Source organism: Morus notabilis, unplaced genomic scaffold, assembly GCF_000414095.1.
Source record: "Morus notabilis unplaced genomic scaffold, ASM41409v2 Scaffold72, whole genome shotgun sequence".
Classification (NCBI taxonomy): Eukaryota; Viridiplantae; Streptophyta; class Magnoliopsida; order Rosales; family Moraceae; genus Morus; species Morus notabilis.
Genome location: NW_010367952.1, coordinates 361,530 through 389,475, shown reverse-complemented (window position 1 = coordinate 389,475; position 27,946 = coordinate 361,530). Strand labels below are relative to the sequence as shown.

Genomic DNA, 27,946 nt, shown 5'->3' with positions numbered 1-27,946 from the left:
TTAAATCAATAATATTATTAAATATATTATATAAATAATATTATTAAATATATTAAATAAATATATTAAATAAATATATATAATACAAAAATGGTTTCAGAAAAGAGGGAAGAAAATAAAAAAGAAAAAAAAAAGTGAAATCCGTTTTTCAGAAAACAGAAAATGAAAATGAGAAAATGAAAACACATTTTTTTCGTTTTCTGATTTCCACAAAAAGACAAAAACGTTTTTGGTTTTGTTTTTTAAAAAAAATTACACCAAACACGTTTTTAACACCCGTTTTCATTTTTTTGCTTTGAAAACCGTGAAAAATGAAAACGAAAACGCAAACAAACAGGCCCATATATATTTATTTCTATATTCGTTAGTTACTGATTTAATTATAATTTATAATTTTTTATAGTATTTCTTTCTCATAAAAAATACATATAAAATAAAAATAATTTTAAATAAATGAATTAAGTATCTACTAATATTTTTACTTATTAACAATTAAATTTATATTACTTTTTAATTTAATTTAATTTTAATCTGATTTAATACAAATTAAATTTGATGACTAATAAATAAAAATTATTGGTGTTTAAAAAAACGAGAGAATACAGTAAAAAGTTGCTAATATAATATATATATATATATAACATGATAGAGAAGAAGGCTTTCTATTCTGCGTGTGTGATTTTGTGAGCGTTCTTTAGTGGGTGAGGTGACGGTCGCACTGGCCACGTGGTATTATACTTTCTCTCATACTTTCTTGTTTATCCAAAATTATGGTTATTGGTAATGAATGAAGACAAAAAGGATTAATTTCATAAATATTTTTATAATATCTTATTTTAAAATGTCTGTTAATTTTTTAAAACAGTTTAAAATACTCTTTAATTCATAAAAAAAAGTATTAAAATACTTCTTTCATTCAACATCGTCTATAATCTTAACACGGGGTAATTATTAAAAATTATTAAATTCTAATTAAATACATAAAATGGTTAAATATTAAAAATAGAGAATAAACAAAAACGTTATTTAAAAAAACATAAAAACCCATAATTTTCTGGAAATAGTTGAAACGAAACAAAAAAAGCCCCAACATTCTCTTCCCATCAAATTTTTCCCTCTGATGCAATCTTTGACACTCTTCTTTTTCATTCTCCTTCTTCATCCATTTTGTTTTTACTTTTGCTCTTTTTCTTTTCTTTTTTTTTCATGAAATACAAATCTGGATAGAGCAATAAAGATGTTCCATGTTTGTGTGAAAGAGGAGAGTAAGTTTGGGTTTTTGCTGACAAGAAACAAGGATTCATCATCTAAATATGGCGATATATGGTGGGATATATAGATATGTTTTGGGATATATAGATCGGACAGTTACAGTTGTTGTTGGATTTTGATTGGAATGGTTGTTCGCGAGGGAGGCAATGCGCTTCTGAGGTTGTTTGGTGTGATTGTAACGCTACGACGACGAGTGTGGTTCATCGTGTCCGGATGGGTCGCACAAAGAGGCACTGCTGGAGGCGGCACAAGCTTAGCTACAATGCCCTTCGACGACTCATCCCCTCCCGTGCGACACGCTTGTGATTCCACTCACTCCACGATGAAACGTACATTATTGGAAAAAGAATGACTTTTTAGAATTCATTCCGTTTTTATTTTTTTTATTTTTTTAAAAAAAATAAATAAAAATATTTTTAAAATAGTATTTAGCGTAATAAAGATAAAAATAAAATAAAAATAATTTTTTTTATTTATTATAAAATAAGAGATAAATGAAAAATAATTTTTAGTTATTTTTTATTTTCGTTTTCTCTTCTCTCGAGTACAGAGATATATATATATATTAATAGGTTTTTTTATACTAAAAATAATTTTTAAATAAAACTACCAAATGCATTTTTAAAAATAATTTTTATCTAAGATTGAAAACGTTTTTATTTTTATTTTCATATAAAAAATAAAATCATTTTGGAACAAATTTTAAACGCGCCTAATATGTTTTTCAGATGTTTTTCCATATATGTGTTCTTCATCTAATCTGTTTGTTGTTATTTATTTTTGTTTCTTTTTGTTTTTCTAACTTTTGTTTTGTTTGTTCTTTTATCCGTTTTTAATTTTTAAATTTTATTGATTTTGTATGAACTATATAAAGCTAATTGTTTTTGCTATTACTAACTAGAGTTTATACTTTAAACAACTTTTGTGAAGCTTTAATAACAAGCCACATCATCAAATTAGTTAACTTTATAGACGGACTTAGATAGAGAGGGTGTTTTGATAAGTTTTCTATAGATTAAGGAGTATTTTGAACTATTTTAAAAATTACAGAGCACTTTAAAATAAGGTACATATTTTAAAGAGCATTTATAAAATTAATCTAGACAAAAATGATGTATGTACGGAAGTTAAAGGGTATGGTTATCCAATACCTACTAGAGCTGTATGTTTATGTCGGGCTAAATAGATTGGCCTAAGACCCGTTGCTGTTGGCCCAGATCAAAATTTAGAACCTAAAAGCTACTCCCCCTTTTTAAAGGCGTTTTAAAAAATAAGGAAAAATAGACAATTACATGGGTCTGGAAATAACTTAAAGGTAAATTCAATTAATAACTTGAAGACAATTACTCTTAATTAATAACTTTTTTAATCAAATAACTATACTAATATAAGAGTATTAATCAAAAATAAAAGATAGAAATCCAAACTCATGTACTCTTAAAAATAAATTCTGTAATTTTCTCTAAAAAGTTACCTTATAAAATTATGGGCCAAGCCATGACTCTCTCATTTAAGACGGGATCAACCCGACCCAAAATTTTCATTTAGCTCACTAAGTCAGAACCAAGCGGCTTAAACTTTCACCTCTAATACCCAACTTTTTTGTTTCTTTTGTTTTTTTAATCTATTCTAGCGGAAAAAAATGGGCATTTTACATGACATTTTACACCTCTGCTCCTTGAATTTGAATCTGTAGGATTTTAATAACTTATCTCTGAACTCTTAATATTGATCATTTGCTTCCAAACGACAAAAACTAGCAGTGTCATTGATTGCATTTGTAGAATGAATGATTTACTAGTCTTTGAGCATATTAGCAATTTAGTCCTTAACTTTTAATTTTATAACATTACTCCTTAAATTTGAGTTTTTTTTTTTTCTGGCAATTTTTGTCCTCAACATTGAGATTGATTAATAATTTCCGGATTCCATTATTAGTGATTGTGTTTTTATTGCGTAATAACTCGAAACTTTAATAAAGTAGCTACATTATGTACAAAATGTCCTCTTCACTGTTAAAACCCGATGGGAATTAGAATATTTTGCATTTATTATAACTATTTATGTAAAATTTTTTATTATTATGCAATATTAATATGATTATCTATGTTAAATTTTAAAATATTTTATCATTTTTAATGTCAGTGACCAAAACTATTTTGAAAAAAAAAAAAAAAAAAAAAAAAAAAAAAAAAAAAAAAAAAAAACTCAAGAATTATTCTATCAAAATTAAAACTTTAGAGGCTAAAATATTACCATACTTCTTAAAGTTTATCGGCGTTACTTGATTGCCTTCCCTATAAAAGCGGAGAGATTCTTACATTCATCTTTTCCTCTTTGTGAAGAGTTTTTTGCATTTATTTTTTGTTTAACGTGACAACTTAGAGGCAAGAAATACAGAAAATTGATTTCTATAATAAACCATCGTTCAATAAAGTTATGAGTTCATTTTTATAATTGAATTTAAAAGATTTATATAGTAGAACTTGTAAACATGAACTACTTATATGTCTTTATTTTTAAGTCGTGAAAAATTATATATTCTCCATATTTATTATTTTTATATGATATTGATCATGTCTGACGGTTATAAATGTGCATTGTTAGTAAGAGATCTTTTAGAAGAATGAGTGTTGAATTTAATTAATAATGGATAGAATAAACAATTTTTATCCAAAAGTAGCGCTCAACTTAAATTGCAAAAACAAAACGAGGAAATGATGATATAGCTGGGCCTTCTCTTTAGTCCCACCACACTGACAGCAGGAAACGTTTGATCATGGATTAAAATTATGAGATTAGAATTATTTTTGATTTACGTGTATTTTTATGAGAGAAAATACTGTAGTGAACCACGAACCATGATTCGAATCAGAATACGAATCCTCTAACCAAACAACTCCTTAAAAATTTTAAAAAAATGACTCGTCATTGTAAGGGTATAAAAATTTGTCTTAAAACAATACAAAATTTCCATCTTCCCTTTCTTCCATTATACATTAAGAATTATCGAATTCTAAAAGAATGGACAAAACCGAAGAAGTGGTTTAAGTGGAGCAGATTTACTGATTCTCCTGAAACTTTTAGCTTGCCAATCAACTATAGAGACTAAGCGATTCCGCGGTTCTTGGTTTCCTTTGCGGTAGCTCACATGGATAATTATTACCGTTTGTAAAGAGAAGAATTCAATAGATTCGGTGTACTACGTTAACCGTGTTTACGTAGGGCCCGTTCAGTTCGTTGATTTAAATTTTTAATTTGAGTTGAGATGTGATTTTATGTGAGAGCTTTTTACTATAGCAAAAAAGTTAGATGTGATTGTTTCTGAGAGCTTTTTACTGTAGCAAAACTCGAATCGGCGAAATGAACGAGGCCGTAGTACACACGTTCAATAAATATTTAACATTAGGATGGTTAATTTCAGTTGATTAAGACCATTTTATTCTTAATCCTTAAAAAAACTATTGTCGCATATTGTTTAAAACAAAACAAAACATTGTTCATTTTTAGTTTCTTTTGTGGTAGCTCACATGGATAATTATTGACGTTTGTAAAAAGAAGTATTCAGTAGACTCAGTGGACCACATTAACCGTGTTTACGTAATACACACGTCCAATAAATATTTAACATTAGGATGGTTAATTTCAATTAACTAAGACCATTTTATTCGTAGTCCTTAAAAAAACTATTGGCGCATATTGTTTAAAACAAAACGAAACATTATTTTTTTTTAATGGGAAAACATTGTTCATTTTTTTTTTCCTTCAAGTTCCCTAAGTATAAGGGTAGGAAACAATGGGTGCGTTTGAAATTCGTTTCAAAACGTTTTTGTTTTTTGTATGAAAATGAAAATGAAAACGTTTTCATTTTCATTTTAAAATCATTTCTGAAAATGCGTTTGGTAGTTTTATTCTGAAATTATTTTCAATTTAAAAAAAATGAGATTATGTTTGGTGGTTTAATTTTTAAAAACATGTAATAATATATTAAATAATAATAAGATTAAATATATTAAATAATAATATTAAATATATTAAATAATATATTAAAAACATGTAACAAATAAATAAATAGTAACAAATAGCTTCTATTTCCCTCATAAACACAGATAAGGAACATCAATGCATAAGAATAAAAATCAAGTAAGCCTTCAAAATAAAAAAAAAGTTGAGTAGAAGGAACCTTGCGAAGAAGGAGGTGGCACGGCACCGGGAAAGAAGAAGAAGAAAGAGGCGCACGGCGGTCGGCGAAGAAGGAGGCGCACGGCGGTCGGCGTGAAGAAGAAGAAGGAGCTGCGAAGAAGGAGTTGCAAAGAAGGAGCTGCGAAGAAGAACGAGGCATGGCGGTTGGTGATGAAGAAGGAGGTGCACGGTGGTCGGCGATTGGCGCGAAGAAGAAGGAGCTGCGAAGAAGAACGAGGCACAGCGGTCGGTGGAAGAGGCGTGAAAGAAAGAAGAAAATGAAAAACGGATGAAATCCGTTTTCAGAAAAAATGAGTTTTTGGAAAAAATTTAAAAACGTTTTTGTTTTTAGTTTTGGTACGGATTCTTCTAGGAAAACGTGAAAAACGAAAATGAGAATGGAAACAAACGGGCCCAATAATTTCAAAAAATTAAGGGAAATATTATTTTAGAGTTGATAAAGTAAAATACATTAAGAAAGAGAAGCATGATTAGATAGATTTAATGTGATCAATCAATAAGATATGAAATATATATTAGATAAGTGGACCAGATAAGCATGGTAACGTGGTATACCTAGTACTAAATAATTTCTCCCAAAGAGGATGGATTCATGGCTTCTTTAACAACAATAATGTATAGTTACATTGGGATACATTTATATGGCGTATGCATCAATTGCTTGGTCCATAATTCACCCAGGTATAAATATCATTTTTCATATTGCGAATACCTGCCCTTCAACTTCAAGTCTCTACCGTTCATGGTAACGTTATCATACTTTTTTTTTTCTTTTTCTTTTTGGGCAAGTTCATAGAACTTGTATCGTCATTTTTGCAAATGACGTTTAAGTAATTTTTGTACAAAAAGATGCCAAAAAAAAGCGTCCAATCATTTGCGCATCACCTTTTGAAGTTTGAACTGTTATTTGTTTTGGAATTTGGGTTTTATTCAATAAACCAATTGCCAAAGAAAAGGACTACGAAAAGGACAAGGAACTGGGTAATTCAAAAGACTAATGACTAACAAACGTCAGAGTTCAATACAATCCGAAAAGAAAACTCAAACGACTAATAGCAGTCAGTAGCTCCGAAAATGCAAGTTCAAAGAGAACCCGAAACTAGTTTTTTTTTTTTTTTAAAAAAAAACAGTTGGCAAATAACACGAAACACACAAAAGGTTATTACCGAGTTTTAACTTTTAAGATGATCAGTCCGCAGGTTGATCGACCTCAGCATATGCAGTCTCAAGGTGGGCTTGCTCAGCTTCCCGAACCTCCTTCTCGGTCTTCCTCCCCTTCTTTGACTTATAGTAGACGCTCATGAAGGTTCCGACAGCACCATACTTCCTCCTGCAGTGCTCGTAGAGGCCGGCATCAAACATCCTCCAGAAGCTTTTCTCAGAAAGCTCCGACACTGCATACTGTGGCTGGAATCCGTGATTCTTGATCAGCCAATCCTCCATCTTGCGAACTGCTCCCGCACCATCAAAAACCTCACCCCTTAAGACGGGGCCCGGAGCATAATATACTCCGACATCTGTGTACATTTGAGCGTAATGTGTGTCTCCCTGTCTGCGATGTAGCTCAAAGCCTGGCTCAGGATAAATCATGGTTTTGACTGGTAGTTTGTAGAGTCTGTGAGGGCAGAGCCAGATGGGGTATACCTAAAGAAACGACAAAGAACATAGATGAGTTGGTTTCAAGACAAATATACTCGAACAAGTTAATTACTAAGACCATTTCTAATGCAAATGCCAATGTCAATTCTATATTTGGCTCTAAAAAGTGTGAAAATGCCACATTTGATATGCTATTCTATTTTGTGTTTCAACTTTCAATGCATAATGCTATTTCAAATACTATCTCTACTTTTTGTCATAAATTATTAAGCTTTAGAAATTGTAAAATTAAGCAATTAATTGTAAAATAAATTTAAAAAATGACAATGTTCTAATGATTATATAAAAAAGTCAAGACATCAACCAATAGCAATTAGCAATTAAATGCCAGAATTTAGTATATGCTATACTTAGTGCCTAATTTGCCACTATATATAGCAAATGCCAAATATAGCATACAACATTGTTCCGCATTCGGGAGTGCTTTTCCAACTCAAATGCTAAAATTTGATATTGGCATTACTAATTTGGCTGCATTGGAGATGCTGAATACAATTGTAATAACTTGTTGCTCAGCTGCATTAAATAGGTGAAATAGAAAAATAGGCCAAAGTGAAGATATTGACACTAGTGTTAGAAGCAATTAAGAGCAGAAATGCCTCTTAGCAACCCCAATTAAGAAGCTTCTTTGTCTACTTCTTTCATCCAACTCTTTTAGACACTAAAATAACTAATATAATTTTATTTCAGGGAATCACTTCCACAGATAAGGTGCAGTAGCATATCCTAGATTCTCAAACGATTATATATGTGTGTGTGTGTGTGAGAGTATAATAACGTTAGTTCTTATCAATTTCCAGAGTTTCTTTCAGGAAAAGAGAACGGGAAAAAAGAAACCTACATCAAAGAAAATAAGGAACAAAACAACCTAGACAGCGAATTAACTTAACTGCTGACCTAGTGCCTTCTTAGGAAAACCACCAGTAGTAATGCTAAGCAAAAGGAAAAAAAATTGGAAGCAAGAAAAAGGCAGGAACAATATAGAAAAACAATCGGAACACAATATACTAAACTAAAAAACACAAGAACTTTACCTCCATTTCCTGATGGACCCACTCCAGAGCATCTCCAACCTTGTATAGAGGAACAAGCATGTCCTGAATGACGTGCATCTCATGGTAATAGTTTCTGATCGCTTCGCCTTGAGTAGCCTTGAGGAGAGAAACCTTGGGAGGCATCATCCAGCCAAGGAGAAACCTAAACCACCATTGATCGGCAAAAGGAAGAATAAGCTTTCCCTCCCAGTACAAACACCTTGTGTGTCTGTGGTAGTACTCTCTTGTTGGGATATACTCCACAAATTCCCCTTTCTTCAATGCCGTCTGAGCATGCTGATAGAACCAAGGTTTAAACCACCACCCAACACTGTTGATCACATTCCCCTTTTTCTTGGCCTCTTCTTTGGATGCATATCGGCCCGTCATGCACACGGCCTCTGCTGGATTATAAATCATTGTCTCAACAAAGTCCGGAACCTTGTCAGGGTTGTCTTGGTCACAATCTCTAGGAGCAAAAGAATCAATGTATCCCTGTCCCAGCTCTTGAAGATTACCCACCACCGGTTTGTACGTCACCCTCATGTATTCCTTCACAGGAATAAGTTTTATCTCTGCAGCCACAAGAAGTCCTAGTGTTCCCTGAGACCATGGAATAGCATAGAAAAGATCGGAGAACTCGTTATCCTTGGTAGCTCTAACAACTCTGCCATCCGCTAGAACAATTTCATAAGCCACAACGGTATCAGAGAACAGGCCATAAATGTGAGAGCTTCCTTCAATTCCATAGCCATTAATGAGACCACCAACAGTAAGATCATCAAGCTCAGCAACCACAGCAAGGGAAAGATTCATGGGGACTGTCGCCCTAGAAATCTGCCCCATGTTAACTAAGGGCTCGACTCTTGCAATCATCCTATCCTTGTCAATGTCAAGGATATTCCGGAAGGCAGATAAATCAACCTCAAAGTGTCTAGCCCTCTTGTAGTCAACATTTCGCATCCCAACAGCAATCCAAGGTTTACGGGCTGTGCAGACAAGACCATCCTTTGATGGATCTCTCTGTTTGAGGCGTTTTATGACTTTCTGGACATTTTCATCGTGTTCCTTCTGACGCTGCTTGAAAGACTTCCTTTCTGATTTGACATCTCCGAGATATGTCAGGAAGTAAAGAGTGAAGGAGATTGGGAGGACCACAAAAATGACAAGAATCCAACGGAATTGGACGAAGTAGTCCACCCAGATCTTCTTCCTCTTTGGACGCAAGGGGGCCTCAAGGTCTGACATATTGCAAGCTCAAAAGTAACCTTGCTGTAATGAAGACAACAAAAAATTGTAATAAAAACCGGCGCATGCGAAAGATCCAATGTAACTTTCCAATAAGCTAATATCAAATTCATAACATGTAAGTAACTGCCATAAGAACAATTTCAAAGCAGATTGACACAATGAAACACCATAGCCAGATAATTGCTAGTATTAAAAAAAAAATTTCCACAAATATTTAACCATGGAACAATCAGGATTAGACATTAAGCCATTAAAGTTCTTAAACAGATTAGTGCAATTTCAAACATGTAGCAAAAGTTTTGATCAAATGGGGTCTAATTGTAAAGACAGAATAAAATACAAAATAACTTATGCTATAAAGTGGCAAATTTTTCTCCACAAAGTAAAATCTTCCAACGCACGAAAAAAATTGCTTCAAGGAAATAATTTAATAGTAAAATTGCTTCAAGTAAACAATTTAATAGTTCCTTTTCTATATCTCCGTACTGTCACTTCTACTGAGCAGGCCATTTTACACTTAAAAAAAAAATGCTTGCAGAAGCAAGAAAAAAAATTACATTTTTCACTAACAAAGACAAACTAAGCTGGAATGTTTGGCAAACATGGAAACTATGACAGTGCACATAGAATGCAAGAAAAATCATATGAACCACATGCAAAACTTAGCATAATTCAAAGAATAGAATATAAAAGTTACTGAAAGTGAAAGTAAAATAAAATGGAATAAAATAAAATAAAAATTAAAGATATACTCATAGATCTTCTTTAGCAAAAAGTCTAAATCAAACACCTAAAACGCATAGAAATGAACATAGAGTAATTTCTGGAAAGAATCATCCATGGGATCCGAAATATTATTCAAAATGCTGTCATAAAAAAAAGATGGTCGAACAATGAGTATGGTTCAGGAGAGATTTTAAAAAATTCGCACTACCACTACTACTAATAATATTATTATTAGTAATATTCCACTTGACAGAAAATGTAGCCAAAACGAAACAGGTCAGAGAAAAGCCAACTTTAAGGAGAAAAAATGAAAGGCACGATCTAAAGAATGTGAAGATAATACACAACTTCAACCACAAAAGATGGCACGATATATTGCAATAGAAATCACCATTTTCACTATTTCTGTTAAAAGGCACCAAAAAGTTAAAATCCCACAATTCTTTCGAACTCAAAACACACATTGGTTAATACAAAATCAGTAAGAGTTTATATATACATATAGATATAGATATGTATATTGAATAAGAGAATATCTACGGAGAAGACGTACCTCAACACACACAGACAAGACCTATTTCACAATGATTAAATAAACCCAGTTTTTTAAGTCGAAAATCCGAACTACAATATGTTTGGATAGTAGGAAAAGGAAAACTCCTAATCGCAAACTAAATAGTAAAACCCAGAGAGAGTGAAAAGATTATCCTTGAGCAAACCCATTTCCAGATTTGACAAAAACAAGATCTACCACTTTAAACTATTCAAGTAAAACCCAAAATTTCATTTCAAAAAAAAAAAAAAAAACAGATTTTTACTCCTAAAAAACCAAGCAAATAAGATGCAAAAATCTCCTGAACAGGAGAAAATGTTGAGTGTAGTTAAGAAAGGGGGGAAAAAAACAAAAGACAATTATGTTGACGGGACTATCTAATAAGTCTCTCGGTCCTTTTCCACAAAAAAGAAAAAAAGAAAAAAAAAACAGAAAATATTTACAAGAAACAACAACAAAATGCAGTTACCGGGTAAAATCTACTACACTCAAGCATGAATATCGTGTAGAGAGAGAGAGAGAGAGAGAGAGTTAATACCTGAAAATGAGGAAACGGTAAGATCAGAACTGTAGAGGGAGAAGCATTTAAAGGAAAACACAGAGGCTCTGATGCCCTGCCCTCTTTCAGTGGGGTATTTTAATATATATATATTTTTTTGGAATTTTAATAAGTAATTTGGTCAAATGAGAGTTGATTAAATTTTTTTTCCTTAATAAAAATATTCTTATTTATATTTGTAGGAAAAGAAAATTGCAATTAATAGTTGAATACAAATAATGCCGTTGTGACAAATCCAGCACAAATTTAATTACAAAAGAAACTCTAGCTGACGTTAGTCGGTGTACGTTTATTTCATCGATTTGAGTTTAAAATTTAAGTTTTATTACAGTAAAAAACTCTTAAAAACAGTCACATTTAACTTTTTAACTACAGTAAAAAACTCTCATATAAAATCAAATCTCAACTTGAATTAAAAACTCAAATTAACGAACTAAACGATCCCGTATATTCCTCCAATACCATAAATTCTAACATATAAGATCCCAATTTGTAACACAAATATTTTAATTTTACAATTTTTAACCTCTTAAATCTTATAAAAAGTTTGAGCAAATTTAATAAATTGAAACACATTGCAATAATTTTATAAGTTTAAAAAATTAATTACTAAAATCAAAAGTTTAAAGAGTAATTTGTTAAATCACAACGGAGAACAATTGTGTTAAAAACCAAAAATAAGTGACAATGCTCGCACATTTATTAATGAAGTACTAAAAAAACACACAAACTACCTTACGAGTCATTAATTTTTATGAATCATCTTTAAAAAATAAGAGTGTCTATGAACCATCACATTTTATGAGTTTGTTAAACAAGTTCTCTACTATATAAGCTACCGTCAACTTTTATTTTGGCCTCAAAGCATTTAATATGAAAAATAATAGGGTTTTTTCATTAATATGATAACAAATATATTGTCGATGTCGATTTTTGTCCAACTAAATTCTTACAACCCTTTCAAAAGGAAAAAAGAAAAACTAAATTCTTACAAAAAAAAAAAATAAAAAATAAAAAATTGGTCCTTAAAAGCTAAGAAGAGACCACACAAAACTTTAAAATAAAATAAAAAATAACTAAATAGAGATCCGCAAACCCATCAACCATCACCATAAATAAAAATAATTGTGTTTGTTTCCTATATTCAAACTAAAATCCATAATTTTATTATAGTGTAAAACTCTCATAAAAAATTTAAATTTTAAATACTAGAATTAAGAATTGTGAGTTTGAGTATACCAACCAAACAGCCCCTAAAGTTAAATCCAAATTGATTTAGAAAAAAAAAAAAAAAAAAAAAAAAAAAAAAAAAAAAAAAAAAAAAAAACTCCATTCGGAGAGAGATCCATTTGGGACTTGGGAGAATTCCGTGTACATATTTAAAAGACAATGAAAAATAAAAGAGCATACATGCATTTTTTTTTTTTTTTTTTTTTGCTTAATGTGATTGACTGGAGCATAAAAGAAAACTCTAACGTAATTTCCATCAATATTTCTTTCTAGGAAGCTCGTTCAATTGTCGTTTGCCTAGTACGGTATAGAAATATATTGATAGACTATTGTAAGCCAAAAAAGAAAAAAAAAATAAGTATTTCCCTGAAAAAACAAAAACAAAAACAAAAAGGCATTATTTCATACTTCACAAAATAAGGTTGTAAATAAAGTAAACATTTTTAAAAAATATTTGTCTATAATAAATAGTGATTGCACACGTGACGTGTGACACGTTGCATTAATTATTGCGTGTAATAATGATAAGAATTAATTTTAAAAATTATCTTTAAATTATGACTATTTTAACACTTTACTTCTTAAATTTTAAAAAGTAACATCTGTTATTCTCTAATTTTAATCTATTAATAAGTTTTTTTCTTCTGTTAAAATGAGTGACGAATATCACCACGTGTCAATTATTTAACCTATATGAGGAGAATATTATCGTAAAATAATATGCAAAAACTCGAGTTATTAAAAAAAGGATTAAAAAAACTAAAATGCGTAAAAGCTTACAGCTTATTTCCTCATTTTATGATCACATTGCGGAAAAAATAAGCCGCGATTCCAGATCTCTTATACAACTATCGAGAGGGATTATTGTCATTCCTCTTTCCTTTTTTTTTATAATATCAATTTTTGCAATCACATTTATTTTGCTAGTGTTAATGGCGTTCTTCATGCTTTGATAAAGCATTCATTCAATCAATTTCAATCGTTTCTGCTATTTTCTGCCCCTTTACATCGCGATAGTTCTCTTTGATCATTTCATCATTTATATCCCTGTATACATAATTTCAATAGCATTTTTCATATTTCTTTTCTTTCCCTAGTGCTTACAAGCATGCCTAACGAAAGAGTCATTGTCTTCCTCTCTGTTGAAGCAGTTGTGGTATTATGCCTTCCATATCGACATCGACATCGAATAGGATCTCAAATTTCTTCCATCACTTAGCCGTTGTTATCACTATTTACACTGCAGGAGCAGGAACTTACCATGGATGAACGATGTGAGGAATATGAAGAACTGGTTTTTGGGAACGAAATGGGTGAATTCTTTCAATAAAAATGGGATCTGATTTGATCATGAGGGTATAAGGGTAATTATACATTTATTTCTCACTAAATAAGTGACACGTGATGATTTCTGCCACTCATTATAACAAAAGAAAAAAAACTTATTAACAGAATAAAATTTAAGAAAACGAATGTTATTTTTTAAAATTTAAAAGATAAAATGTTAAAATAATCATAATAATAAGTAATAAAAACAATATACTAGTATAGAGGGGAAAAGTATAAAATATAACAATATATAGAGAGAGGATTAAGAAATTAGGAAAAATACAAATATGGTGAAGAAATCGAAGACAGATCAAGAGCACGCCCCTTTGGCAAACTGGCATCACTCACCCAATAAGAGATTCGCTGGCAATCAGGTTTTGTATTTCACTCCTGGCCCTCTCTGGCCTCCACTCCCACGTGACCAAAAGCGACAGATTTTTTCTTTTCTTTTTTCAGACTCCATTTTAAGGAAATAAGTGGAGAAAAAATAAAATGCAAAAAATCTCCGATTTGAATCGTTATATGTGTATTTGTATCAAAAACGGTTTATTTTGTATATTTCTTTAATTTTATGTGATGTTGATCATATTCAATAATTAAAAAGTTGTCCTACTAGTATGGAGACTCTTTCTCAAAATATTACATTTTTAAGGGTCCGTTTAGTTCGTTGATTTGAGTTTTTAATTCAAGTTGAGATGTGACTTTATGTGATAATTTTTTACTGTAGTATAAAAGTTAGATATGACTATTTCTGAGAGTTTTTTACTGTAGTAAAACTCGAATTTTAAATCTCTTTTCCATTTAAGGTAGGGTCCATATATCTGATTTTTTTGGGTTAATTTTTTAAAGATTTTTTATGGTGTTTTCTCTTTTTTAAAACACTGAAATTCTTTGTTTATCACTCATTGAATCTGAGTTAAATTTAGTTAAAAATTAAATTAAATTAAAAATAATATAAATTTATCAGTTAATAAGTAAGAAATATCAGTATTTTTAAAAATGAAGGAAAACCATACAAATTCCTTAATTTTTTGTTTTAATCTAAATTGTGGGTTTTCATCTTTCATGTGAGGGAAAGACAATGGGAAAAGCTGTTCTTGTTGGGGGCGAAACGCTGGTTTAAGGTCACCCAATCATGATTAAAACCCACTTTTTGAAAAGAGGGAAATATTTTGGAAATGGGATTTGTTGCTAATTTCATTGCTTCGTTAACTCCGTTATCTGCCTCATATGATCCTTCAATTAAGTCTAGTCAATGGTCAATAGTGACATTAGGCCCTTTTAAAAAAAAAAAAAAAAAAAAAGGGAAAAAAATACCGGTATTAGCATGGGTTGTTTTGTCCCATACAGCGAAAGGAATGTTAGTCCGTTTAATTTACTGATTTGAGTTTTTAATTTAAATTGAGATGTGATTTTATGTAAAAGTTTTTTACTGTAGTAAAAAATTAAATATGACTGTTTATGAGAGCTTTTGCTGCAACAACACTCAAATTTTAATCTCAAATATGTGAAATAAATATGACCTTAATTGTTTGGTATACTTAAATCATGGTTTAAAAATACTTTCCAAACGTCCTTAATATTTATTGTCTAAATTTGTATTTCTATGGCGTTAAAAAAAATATTTATTGTTGGACATACAATTTTGCTCCACCAGTGATGCAATTAAAGATGTCTTTTTTATATAGGAGAAAGATGCCTTTAACTTGATAATTAGTGGTGAAAAATGAAAATTTATTAAGATTTGAGCCTTTTAATAATTACTAATTGAGTCACGTACTACACATTAAAGAATACTTTTGTAAGTTTCATATTGTTTCAACATAAGTAGCTTCCTTAAAAGTTAAAATTGATCAATTAGAGCAAGAGAAATAAATATTTTAAAAATCATATCGAAAAAATTCAAATTATATAGTAGTCTTTGACAAAAAAAAGAAAAAAAAACTTTAAAAGAAGCATATAAAAAAAAGTAACGGTCAAAAAACTTTAGGGAAAAAAAAGTCAATAAGCAAATGAAAAGAAGAAAAAAGAAAAAAAAAAGAAGAAGGGAAAAAGTTAAAAAAGAAAAAAAAAGTGTTAACGCTATATAAGAGTTTTTGAAAAAGAAAGAGATGGATACATTCAAAAGAAATTATTTTAATCAAAAAGTAAGAAAAAGTAAAGTATTTTAAAAAAGAATATTGTAAAAGAAAAAAAATTGTTAAATAATATTAAGGGAAAAATAAAAAAGACAATAAGCAAAAGAAAATTAAAAAAATTAAAAAGAGGAAAAGTTAAAACAAATAAAAAAGAAGAAGGAGGCAAACTCATGGTCTCCTTAAGAGCTACTAAGAAAATGAAGCACAATAAAAAAATTAAAGTGTAAAAAAATATTCATAAAATAAAATAATTCAAAGAACATAACATTAGTAAAAAATAAATTAAAAAAAAAAGAGTGGGAGGAGGGTTATCACATGGCAGTCTATAAAGTGCTCCATGAGAGCACTATAGAAAAAGAAAATAGGTAAAGATAACTTTTGATATAAGAGGAATTATACTTAAATAATTAAGTGTGTACACATTTAAAGAAAATTATTTTAGTCATTGATAAAAAAAAATGAATAGAAACACATGTAAAAGAAATTACTTTCATATGAGTAAAGTGAAAAAAATTATTTTTGAAAAGCGCACATAAACAATTAAATTGTAAAGAATTCAAAAAACAAACAAATAGAAAAGCACGTTTAAAAAAAAAAAGTAAGAGGAGGAGAGGTTGCCACGTGGTAACCTTAAAGAAGAATACTATTATAAAAGTCTTTTAACTCAAGAAAATTAAACTCAAGTTTGGAGACTTGAGTGTAGTTTTTGAGTTGAATTTGAGTTATAACTTGAGTTGAAGTTGTAACTTGAGTTTGTATTTGGTTGTGTACATTTTAGTTATGGTTTAAGATAAGAATCTTTTTTTGAGTTTGTGTTTGAGTGAGTCAAAACTTAAATTTGTATTTAGATAGTATATTAATAAAAACTAAATGGTGATGAAAAATTTTAATAGGGTATATGGGTGGGGTTTTATTCGTCTTTTCATTGTCAACGCATAGAAAAAAATCATCTCAATCAAGATTAAAATGAAAAAGTTATAGCATTTTTAAGAATATAAAAAATACTGTTCATTAATTTGAGTTCGAGTTTCTGAACTCGAGTTGAAGGGGACACTTGAACTCGAGTTTTAGTCCCAAACTCGAGTTCAAACTCAAGTTTAAACTCGAGTTCAAACTTAAAAGAACATGAACTTAAATAAAGTTAGAACTCGAGTTGCATTTTTTTTTAGTTTTTTGGGCAGCCGAACACACCCGAAATGAGTCCAAATTGGTGTTCGTCAAGCACCTACTCAAGCGAAGACTCAAGTAAAGACTTGAGTTCTGCCGGATTTTTTGAGTTTAGCCAGATTTTTTGAGTTCAGTCCCAGCCCTTGATTCACCTTTATTCAAGTTCAGTCAACATTTTAAAAAATTAATAAATAATATCTTCTCTTGCCTCCCATAAATTTTAAAACGTCATAATTTTTTCGTTTTAGCTCTGATTGAGATGTTTTTTTTGTCTATGCATTCACAACGAAGAGATGAACAAAACCTCATCCATTCACCATATTAAAATTTTTCATTGTCATTGAATTTTTATAAGAATACTATCTAAATACAAACTCAATTTTTTACCCACTCAAACACAAACTGAAATAAATTCTCAACATAAATCATAACTCAAATATACACAACCAAATACAAACTCAAATTACTATTTCAACTTAAGTTATAACTCAAACTCAACTCAAAATCTGCATTTAAGTCACCCTAACTAAAAAATACAAGTGAACAAGCCCTTTGACTCTGTTATGTATTGTTAGATATTGTTAGATTATATTAGATTTCACTTTGTACTCATTATCCTTTATTTTTTAGAAAATTATAATAAACAACCGGTTTTTAAAACTAAATTAAGTAAACAATAAATTTTAAAATAATTTAAAATAAATAATAGTTTACTACATAAATGTTTCATTTACAACATATAAATATAATTTAAGTGATAAAAAAATCTTCATTTACATGGAATAAATCTTTTTATCAATTATAAAAAGAAAATTTAGATGAAAAAACCTTTTTTAATGGAAAGAAAATTTACATTGAAAATTTACGCGCAAATGTTTCTTCAATGCTTAGGGATGGAAGGGGCAAGTACAAACAAACGGAACAAGCCGATTTTGCTAGACCAGCTAATGCTAAGGAATTTGTGTGTCCATGTAGTGAGCAGACAAAAAAGGAAAAAAAATAAATATATCTCAAATTAAAAATTAGGTAATTATAACCGAGGATTCCTAACCTATTTAATAAGTGACAACTTAATCTTTATTATTTTAATTTTAGTAAAATAGTTCTCAACGTTATTAAATTCGTGCAATTAAGTCATTTCTTTCTAATTTGGTTAATTTTTTTAACAGAATTGATCATATGCAGAGCATGTGATCTTAGAAAAGAGAGTATTTTATATACCAAGACAAGGTTTTTTTATTTTTTTAAAAGGAAAGGACAACAAAAAGAAAAAAAAGTGTAAGCTCATAAATTGAGAAGAAAAAAAAGAAAAACTCCCTTGCCCTCCAACCCTCCTACCCAGATCAGAGATCAAAAATTTAAAATTAAAGAAAACAGCGATATCAGTGATGAAAAATTAAAAATCAAAGAGAACAATAAAAAATATTAGAGGACTAAAAATTAGACGTGGGATTTTTGTTGTGAGATGTATTATAGCTAAAGCTGAGGTGAAGAAGGCAAATGATATTCTTTTGCTTCTTCAAAGACAAGCTCCACGATTTTGAACGCAAGGATTCATGCAAATTTTGAAACAAAGGATCATAATGTTTGTAGTTTAAGAATTAACTGACAACCTTTAAACGCGGTTTTCCTCCAACAAAGGATCATAATGAAGTCGTTCCTCGGTGGCTTGGACATCACATGGCCTATACAACTAGACAAAAGACAAAAGATTTGACACAAACTGCCAAGCATGCCCAAGAAAAGAAAACCCAACAGAATCTTTTGAAAAAAGAAAACCCAACTGCCGAGCACATCGTCCTCTTCTTTCCCTCCCGGTCCTGCTCCTGCTCAATGGCATTCCTCAGCGGCTCGAACCAACCGAGGAACGACTTCATGTAGGGCAGATTCGGCGCCAGCTTCTTTGAGCACATGTCCATCAAAAGCTCCATATACTTGTCGACGTTGCTTGTAGAAAGGGATGGTCGACGGCTATCAGATTATGGGGAATCTGATTTTATAGAGAAGTTTAAACTTTCCTTTTGTTTTTTTTTTTTTTTTAAATTATAAGATACACAAAAGCATTTGATTCTTCTCTCCACAATATTAATTTTATTTGAAACAATCCTGAAAAGTTTATTACCCTTTTTTTTTTTTTTGGTCTGATGGTAGATTGATGTGCCTCAAGTCTATCTTGCATACTTTTTCTGGGTTTGCTCACATTGGGAAGAAGAAGACCTTACTTTTTTATATCTTTTCTTTTTTTTTGATATTTTAAAAAATAGTGAGTTGATTTATACGGGGGATATTTTTGCAACTTTACTATAAAAGTGACGTATCTAGAGATCACTTGTATAAAACCGTTTAAAATTTGGCGTAATTGTTCGGAAAGGACTTAATTGTACCAATTTAATGACGTTGGAGATCATTATGTCAAAATTAAAAAAATATGGACTAAATTGTCACCTACTAAACATATTAGGAACTATCCGTGCTAATTATCCTTAAAAATTTGATGATTAAATATAATAAGAATCTAATCTCATTAATTATTATGTATTTTTTAGTCATCTATCTAATTTATTATAAGCATATAGTCATGCCAAAGGAGTAACTAGTGTTGAAACAAATGAACAACATTTTTATCGGTTAAAAAAGGAAAGAAAATCCTTGAATTCTTTTGCGGAAGAAACTCAAAAGTATGTAATTGGCACGAAAACAAAAAAGAAGATATTAATAGAGGAGACCAACAGTTATAATTGTCTCAGAAATTAGCCTTCTCGCATTAGAACAACCTATCCTGAAATTTTTATTACAAGAAGGAATTATTGGCCGTGTTTAGAATTGATCCCGTTTTTATTTTTTTATGTTTTTTGAAAAAGAAAAAATGAAAACGTTTTTAAAACGACGTTTGACACAATAAAGACAAAAAACGGAAATGAAAACGATTTTTTAGTTTAGTGTAAAATGAGATTGTTTTTGTTTTCTCCTCTCTCGAGCAGAGAGAGACGTTAATGTGTTTTTTATACTGAAAACAATCTCTTGATAAAATTATCAAACGCATTTTTAAAAATGATTTCTGTGTGAGATTGAAAACCTTTTTATTTTATTTTTATATAAAAAATAAAATCATTTTAAAATGAATTCCAAACGCGCCCATTAATATATACAAATTTGAGGTGGTAGAAGTTATTTTTTTTTTTTTTGCTAATCAGGGTGGTAAGAGTTAATTGTTATCACATCTTAGACAAGTGATGTTATACTTTCTGTGTGTCCTGGCTTGTGGTTATTCATAGGTTGTGTTATTTACGTAAATGCTAATTATGAGCACTTTATGTTTAAAAATTCTACTTTTTTGATTATTTACAAAACTATTCATTAATACATAAACAAAGACTATTATATCCTTATACAATGAAAAATGGAAACAATGATTAAAGAGCAAAAAAAAAAAAAAGGAAACAAATATAACAAAATCAGTAATCATTAATTATAATAAAAGTCAACCGGTTGCTCATTTAATGAATTTTAAACGAAATCAGCATTCAGTAATCAGTAATTTTCCCATGCAGCCCTATTTAAAAAAGGAAAGTTTCTCCATTAAAAAAAATGAAATACGGAAATATACAAAATCAAATACCATTTTCAATTTAGTAATAAAATCATTATGATACGGAATATATGCTTAATAATTAAAACAAAAGATATATGATAGAAAGAAACAAAATTTCACTACAATAATTATCAGATCATGATGAAATAGAAAATGCAATAATGAAAAAACACAAAACAGCACACGAAATAAAATACATTAACGGAACATCATAAAAAAAAGCATCACATTAATTGAAAAATAAGATGAAAACAGATTAGAATAAAAAATAACACATATTTCAAATACATATCTTCAAATGCAAAAAAATAAAAAAAAAACAAAAAAATAAAAAAAACAAAAAAAACAAAATTATCCATCGATATGAACGAAGAATTCGCACACTGGGAAAGGAATATAAAAACAACTACGATATACATAAAAAATAACATAAAAACACACTGACAAAACCAAAAAATGATGAGAAAGAAATATACGACGATCCTCCCCTTATAAACAACAAAGATCGCTCCTTCGTCTGATCTCCAAAAAGCTTGAACGTCAATGAAGGAACAAATACAAGAAAATAAAAAATAAAATAAAATAACGTGAAAAACACGAATGACACAACCAAATTCAAAAATGAAAGAAGATGGAAAAAGAAAAACGTGAAATAAAAACACATCAGAATAAAATAAAAATCACTGACTACAAAAAATCAACTCCGGTTAAAAAAGAAAAGTAAATATTTAAAGAGATATTTTTTGGTACACCTGGTGTACCGGTAAGCCGGGTTTTTTTTAACTATTAAATCTGTAAATTTTTTTACTTTTACATGATTTTATGTAGATTCGACGGACAGAAAACATGACTTACCGGTATATTGACGTATCGAAAAAAAATTCCATATTTAAATTATAAAGATAAAAAACATACTAAAAAAATAAAACTAGCCATATAACGAACATGCCTAAAAATACTCAATAAGAGTAATTCAAATCAGCATTTTTATAATATTATAATAGTTAATATTTTTAAAAATATAACTTCAATAGTATGCATTTTATGTAATTATTCTTCATAAGTTTTCTCCACATGATTGCATGAGTAATATGTCCCATGGGAATACATGGCCTGGCCCGCTGTAGGATGAGAGTGACCAACTCACAGGGTTCATAAGTAAAAACCCAAGATATAAAATATATATATATATCTTGTAATGAACTATCTCAAGTGTTCTCAATACATTACACACAGCGATATCAAAAGGGACAGTAGCAAAATCTTCTCTCCTTTTTTTTTTGTTTTTTGTTTTTTGTTTTTTAAAGAAATATTGGCCATGTTTGAAATGGATCCCGTTTTTATTTTTCAAGTTTTTTGAAAAAAAAAAATGACAACGTTTTTAAAATAGCGTTTGACGCAATAAAGACAAAAAATAAAAATGAAAACGATTTTTTAATTTAGTGTAAAATGAGAGAGAAATGAAAAATGACTTTTAATCGTTTTTCATTTTTTTTTTATTTTCTCCTCTCTCGAGCAGAGAGAGAGAAAGAGAGATATTAATGTGTTTTTTACATTGAAAATAATCTCTTGATAAAACTACTAAATACATTTTCAAAAATGATTTATGTCTGAGATTAAAAATGTTTTCATTTTCATTTTCTTACAAAAAAAATAAAATCATTTTAAAACGAGTTTCAAATGTGTCTATTACATTTTACGTTGTGTTCTTAGGTACGCCTCACGTATTTTTTATATTTTACAAATCATATTAAATATCCCTTTTGGCGTGTTTTGATCATTAGTCATGCAATTTGCTGGCCTTTACACACACACACACATATATATATATATATATTGGGGCTAAAGTTTCCATTTTACTAATAAAAAAAGAAGCGATCAAGATGAATACACTCATACACTCATACACTTAACCATTTGAGCTAATTTTGAGTTCATACAATTTGCTAATTATCAAAAGTCACAATACTAATATCATTATTCCTTCATTATTGATAAAACATAAACTTTGATTCAGTAGAGTAAATAAATAATCACTAATGACAGATAGAAGTGTGAGATCTTAACAATTTCCTTTTCTTTTTCTTTTATCTGTTTATTTATCATTTTGTAAGATGTTAATTAAGCTGCAGTCAGTGGGGTAGCCCTTTATTGTTCATGCTGATATGGAGGCCACCACAGAGAATATACAATCTGTTAAAGTTAGGGAATATACGCATTAATGGTCACGACAACATTTTTCACATGATTAAAGAATAAAAAGAATTCTTCTAATTCGAAATTTAGATTTCGATATATTAAAAAAAAAAAAAAAAAAACGAAATGAAGATCCTTACAATGTGGATCTCAGGACCTTGTTGGAAATTTATTTTTAGAAAAGTACATAATTTGTTATGATTTTTTATAAGTCTATTATTTATACCATTATAAATAATTGAGTGCTGTTATAATTTTTTATTTTTTCTTTATTAATTGAATGACAATTATTTATTTTTAAATAGAATAAAATATTTATTTTGTTTACCATTTTAAGTTTTTTTCCTTTAGTTTTTTTAATTTTTTAATTTTTAAAATTTTTAATTTTTATTTTTAATGAACTTTGCACATGGTTAGTCTCCATAATAGATATACATCTAGAAAAGTTGGTAATGATTGTGAGCTATGGCTGTCAACACCCACAAAAAGGTTACCTTCCTCGTGATGTATAACATGTGATCAATATAATTCTAGGACTTGTCACATTTTGTTTTTTTTTTTCCCCTGAAATTGTCACATTACAGCCTGACATTCGGGTGTGTCATCTCGTGTACTTTAAATAGAATAATGCTAGGAATGCTAAGTTTTATTATAGTTTTGAGTAATTAACATATAGATAATCTCTAATCTCATTAATAGGTGATAGTTTGATCTTTATTTTTTTAATTTTAAAAAAATAATTCTTAATCTCTTTAAATTAGTGTAATTAATTCCGTTAAATTTTTATCGGAATGCGTCAAGTGACCCATCATATGACTATTTTCACCAGTAAAATTACTTAAATATCCCGATTATGAAGAGAGGCCGAAGATAATTTAGGATTTCTTAGGGCTTGTTCTTTTGAGTGAAAAACTCAAAAAAAGCAACTCGAGTTACAACTTTATTTGAGTTCATGTTCTTTTAAGTTTAAACTCGAGTTTAGGACTAAAACTCGAGTTACTCGAGTTCAGAAACTCGAATTTAAATTAATGAACAATATTTTTTCTATTCTTAAAAATGCTATAACTTTTTCGTTTTAATTCTGATTGAGATGATTTTTTTTCTATGCGTTAACAACGAAAAGACGAATAAAACCCGACCCATATACCATATTAAAATTTTTCATCAGCATTGAGTTTTTATTAAAATACTATATAAATACAAATTCAAGTTTTGACTCACTCAAACACAAACTCAAAAAGATTTTTATCTCAAACCATAACTTAAGGCCCCATTCATTTCGTCGATTCGAGTTTTGCTACAGTAAAAAGCTCTCAGAAACAGTCACATTTAACTTTTTTACTACAGTAAAAAGCTCTCACATAAAATCACATCTCAACTCGAATTACAAACTCGAATCAGCGAAGTGAACGGGCCCTGTACATAACTAAATATAAACTCAAGTTATAAATTTAACTTAAATTATAATTCAAATTTAACTCAAAAATTATACTTAAGTTAAACTCTAAAAGAAAATGCCCTAAATGTATAGTTTGGGATTTACGTTTTATGCATTTCTTTCTTCCCCCTGCAAAAAACCTAAAAACGGAGAAGAGAATCGCCGATCAGCCAGATCCAACGTCTAACCTACGTCGTTGCAATCTCGTCCTGCCACAAGCCCAGATTTGCAACACCGCCACATCAAAAACACAGATCCAATGCTGCCTGTAAACGCCGAACCCCCTTTCCGACCCAACACTAATGCGATCACCCCCCTGGCGAAGCCCCACTCCCGCGACCCACCCCATCTTCAAGTTTGCTCAACCTTGCAAACGCCGCTAGCTTTGCGATCTCCAACCATTGTGCGAGCCCAGTTCGTCCTTTAATAGTTGAGGAAAAACAAAACCCAAAAGAAAAGAAAAAGAAGAGGAAGACCGCAGGTTGATGAATTTGTATGTGGTGGGGGAGTTATTTAATTATATAGTCAGAAATTGGATATCAATGTCATCAGAAATTGGGTTACCAACGCTGGGTTTGATGTCTCTGTCGTCTGCCCAACACTTTCTTGTTTAGTTTTGAAAAGGTTAAGGATAGAGAAAAAGATCTGGGAGGACATACATAAGTGGTGCTCATATGGATTTTGATATGATATGTTTTTAGAGTTTTTTCAGACGTTTTGTTTTGGATCAATTATATTTGATTTTGCTTCATGGGTTTTGTTCTTCAAAGCATTGATGTGGGTTCTTTTTGGTTTTTTATGTTGTGTTCAATTTTATTCTCAACTTTATCATATTGTTTGAGTTGTTTTTCTAGACAAAAGATTTTTTTTTTTTGTGAGCGGCTCGAGAGCTGACGGAAGCTCGTGAGGCGTGAGTGGCTCGATAACTGACAGAGGCTCGTAAGGTGAGAGCGGCTCGAGAGCTCACAGAAGCTCGTGAGGCGAAAGCAGCTCGAGAGCTGACAGAAGCTCGTGAGGCGCGAAAGGCTCGTTAACTGTGAGCGGCTTGTTGGCCGTGAGCAGCTCGTTAGACGTGAGTAGCTCGTGAGGCGGGAGAAGCTCGAGAGCTGACAAAAGCTCGTGAAGCGTGAGCGGCTCTGAGAGCAGACAGAAGCTCGTGAGGCGCGAGTGGCTCGAGAGCTGACAAAAGTCCCTTCTCTGTAAGTTGTATCAAAGAGAAGTGGAAATGAATTTTAATAAAAAGTCAAGTTGGACGTGTTTATAGTGCACGAGTTGCTTACGTACCCATGGGTAGGGATCCAGCCCGGAGCGCAGTTCGATTATTACATCCTAGCTAGCTACTCATAGAATGCTAAAATGCGAAAGACAGAGAAAAGGAAACAGAAAGTTCCTACGTGTTGTAAGAAAAAAGGAGAAATTGGGCCGCTCGTTGGAGGAGCCGTGTGTGGCCGGGAGGCCGATCTTCAAATGTAGTATTTCCTTAAGTGTAGTGCGTTCCTTGCGAGGATCAGCTCCTCGAGCGACTATTTGACCTGCCACTCATATCTTTATCTTCTCTGGCCAGTCGGTAGCCACTCCTCGCTCTTTCTTTGAGCGGTTCTCTCATCCGCAACTCGTTTGGCCAGCTCACCGTTTCCTTTTGGCGAGTCGACTATCGGTGTGAAGGTGGCTGCGGCGAGTAGAGGGGTATGGGTCACGGCCCGTGGAACGCTGGAGTTCTTCGACCTAGATCTAACCTTGGGCTTGAGTGAGTGCCTCGGTGATGGAGTTCGGTCGCCAGTTACACATCTCTTCGACAAGCGGTGAATCTGGTAGTAGTCCCCTTTTTCAGGGCGCAAATGGCAACTACGTCATTGCAGCCGGGGATCACGTTGACCCCTTTGGTGAACCGCTTGATATAATCACGAAGCAGCTCGTCGAGTCGCTGGATGATGAAAAAGAGCTCCTTTAGCGCGAGTCCCTTAAGGCTTTGTGGGAAGACCTGGCATAAGGTGGCGTCTGTTGACTCCTTCGACACGTGGTAACTTGCATAATCTGCTTGTATTGGCATATGTGCTCCTACGAGTCGCTGGTACGGTCAAATTTCGGTAGGGGCAGAGTGTGGAACTTCAGCGGGAGGACCACGTCCGTGATCTCTTGCGTGAATGGTATTTGCTCGACTTCGTCAAGAGCATCTTCATAATGGGCTTGATAGTCGAGAGTTTGAAGCAAGCGCCTTTCCATAGCTTAAATTACGGTTTGCCAATCATGCGGCTCGCTAAATGAACCACTCACTGGTGGGTTTGGCTGTCCGGCAGCCATGATGGCCGGTGCCATGGTGTTGTATAGTGGCGCCATCGAATGGATTGGGCTGAATGGCGTATAAGCCATGGCCGCTTGAGATCCATTCAAGAAAGTCGATGTGCTGGCGAATTGAGGAGTGGTCCCGCTGGTGCCAGTGCTTGATGGTGGCGGCGTGAAATATGCTGAAGGGTTGGCAAAACGCCTCTGTAATTCCTTGTTCTGCGCAATCAGCTTAGCGATTCGCCGATCGCTCTCTTCCTATTTACGCCGCCAGTTGTGTCACGCCCCCAAACGGGGTGGGTGACGTGGAGCTCGATTAGGGATTAATAAAGTAGATTCTCATACCGGGCCCCACACTTAACTGCATTAAAACATAAATGAATTACATAATCCAGGAGCCTCTGGCACACAGGGATCCACCCCACAGGACATACAGTATCGTACATACATGCTCATGTAATTAATCATTACAATAGACATCAACCACAGTCTAGTAAATCCAAATATTACATAAGTTTACAGAATTATCAAATTCCTTACATTTGTCCAAGAGGATGTTCACGATCCTCACTTGATTCTAACAGCAGCACAACTCAGTTGCTCCGTAGCAAATATCCAGCTACTGTGCACCGCTCCTAGAATCTCCTGGGAGGGGTTTAACATTTAAAACATAAAACGTGAGCGAAAGGCCCAGTAGGATATAATTCGAAATATTTAGAATAAATGAGCGCATGAATAAACAATTGAATACATAAATAAAATAAGACATTCAGTCCCGACAGAACAGCCGGAACTTCACATCCTTTTTCTCAAAGGAAATATAACTGAAAATAACCATGTTACAGGCTTCAGCAAGTAATTAGTACAAATTACTTACCTAACCAAGTGCCTCGCCTACCCGGACCGGTTTCGGGTTCTTGCCCCCGAGGATGCACTCTCTGCATCCTATCTAGGCTTACAGCAATAGACTCTATTACCAGTTCACAAGATCTCTTTGCTTAAGAAATCATTTATTAAACATTTTGAAATCGTTAATACGACCCCACGAACTACTCAAGCCGCGGGCCCCATGACTGGACAAACCATGAGGTTCCATGACTAAACAAGCCATGGTTTTCAAAGCATTTTCTTTCACAAATCAATCCCTTTCTTTAAAACATTTTCAAGGCCAAAATCCTTTTTGAAAACAGGCTCACAAGGAAAAGGGATAGAAATCCTACCTCGCACAATCAAACCTGGGACTAGCGTTGCCCTTTTCCGGCTTCCGCTTTCTCAAGCCCCTTCAGTCTGAATCCTCAGCGATCACTGATGCAAAA

The 27,946-nt window shown here is 31.6% G+C and overlaps 1 protein-coding gene across 2 annotated transcripts; it reads right to left on the bottom strand.

Moving 5' to 3' along the window:
• Positions 1 to 6,442: 6,442 nt before the first annotated feature.
• LOC21398099 (delta(24)-sterol reductase) lies at positions 6,443 to 11,307 on the bottom strand. Of its 2 annotated transcripts, none has more exons than XM_024175984.1 (3): positions 11,237 to 11,307; positions 8,169 to 9,440; positions 6,443 to 7,119 (listed from the first exon to the last, which is right to left on the bottom strand). In XM_024175984.1, exons 2-3 carry the CDS (start codon positions 9,414 to 9,416, stop codon positions 6,664 to 6,666), a joined length of 1,704 nt encoding a protein of 567 aa, XP_024031752.1. In that variant the 5' UTR covers positions 9,417 to 9,440; positions 11,237 to 11,307; the 3' UTR covers positions 6,443 to 6,663. The 2 variants fall into 2 exon arrangements, with proteins under 2 accessions (XP_024031752.1, XP_010112301.1); XM_010113999.2 differs by lacking the exon at positions 11,237 to 11,307 and adding an exon at positions 10,699 to 10,881.
• Between the last annotated feature and the right edge of the window lie 16,639 nt (positions 11,308 to 27,946).

Bases quoted from the DNA above. Each gene is read 5' to 3' on its own strand.
- LOC21398099 (XM_024175984.1), bottom strand. From the start codon at position 9,416: ATGTCAGACCTTGAGGCCCCCTTGCGTCCAAAGAGGAAGAAGATCTGG. The intron at 7,120-8,168 runs GTAAAGTTCTTG...TCGTTTCTTTAG, and splicing joins GGGTCCATCAGGAAATGGAG to GTATACCCCATCTGGCTCTG.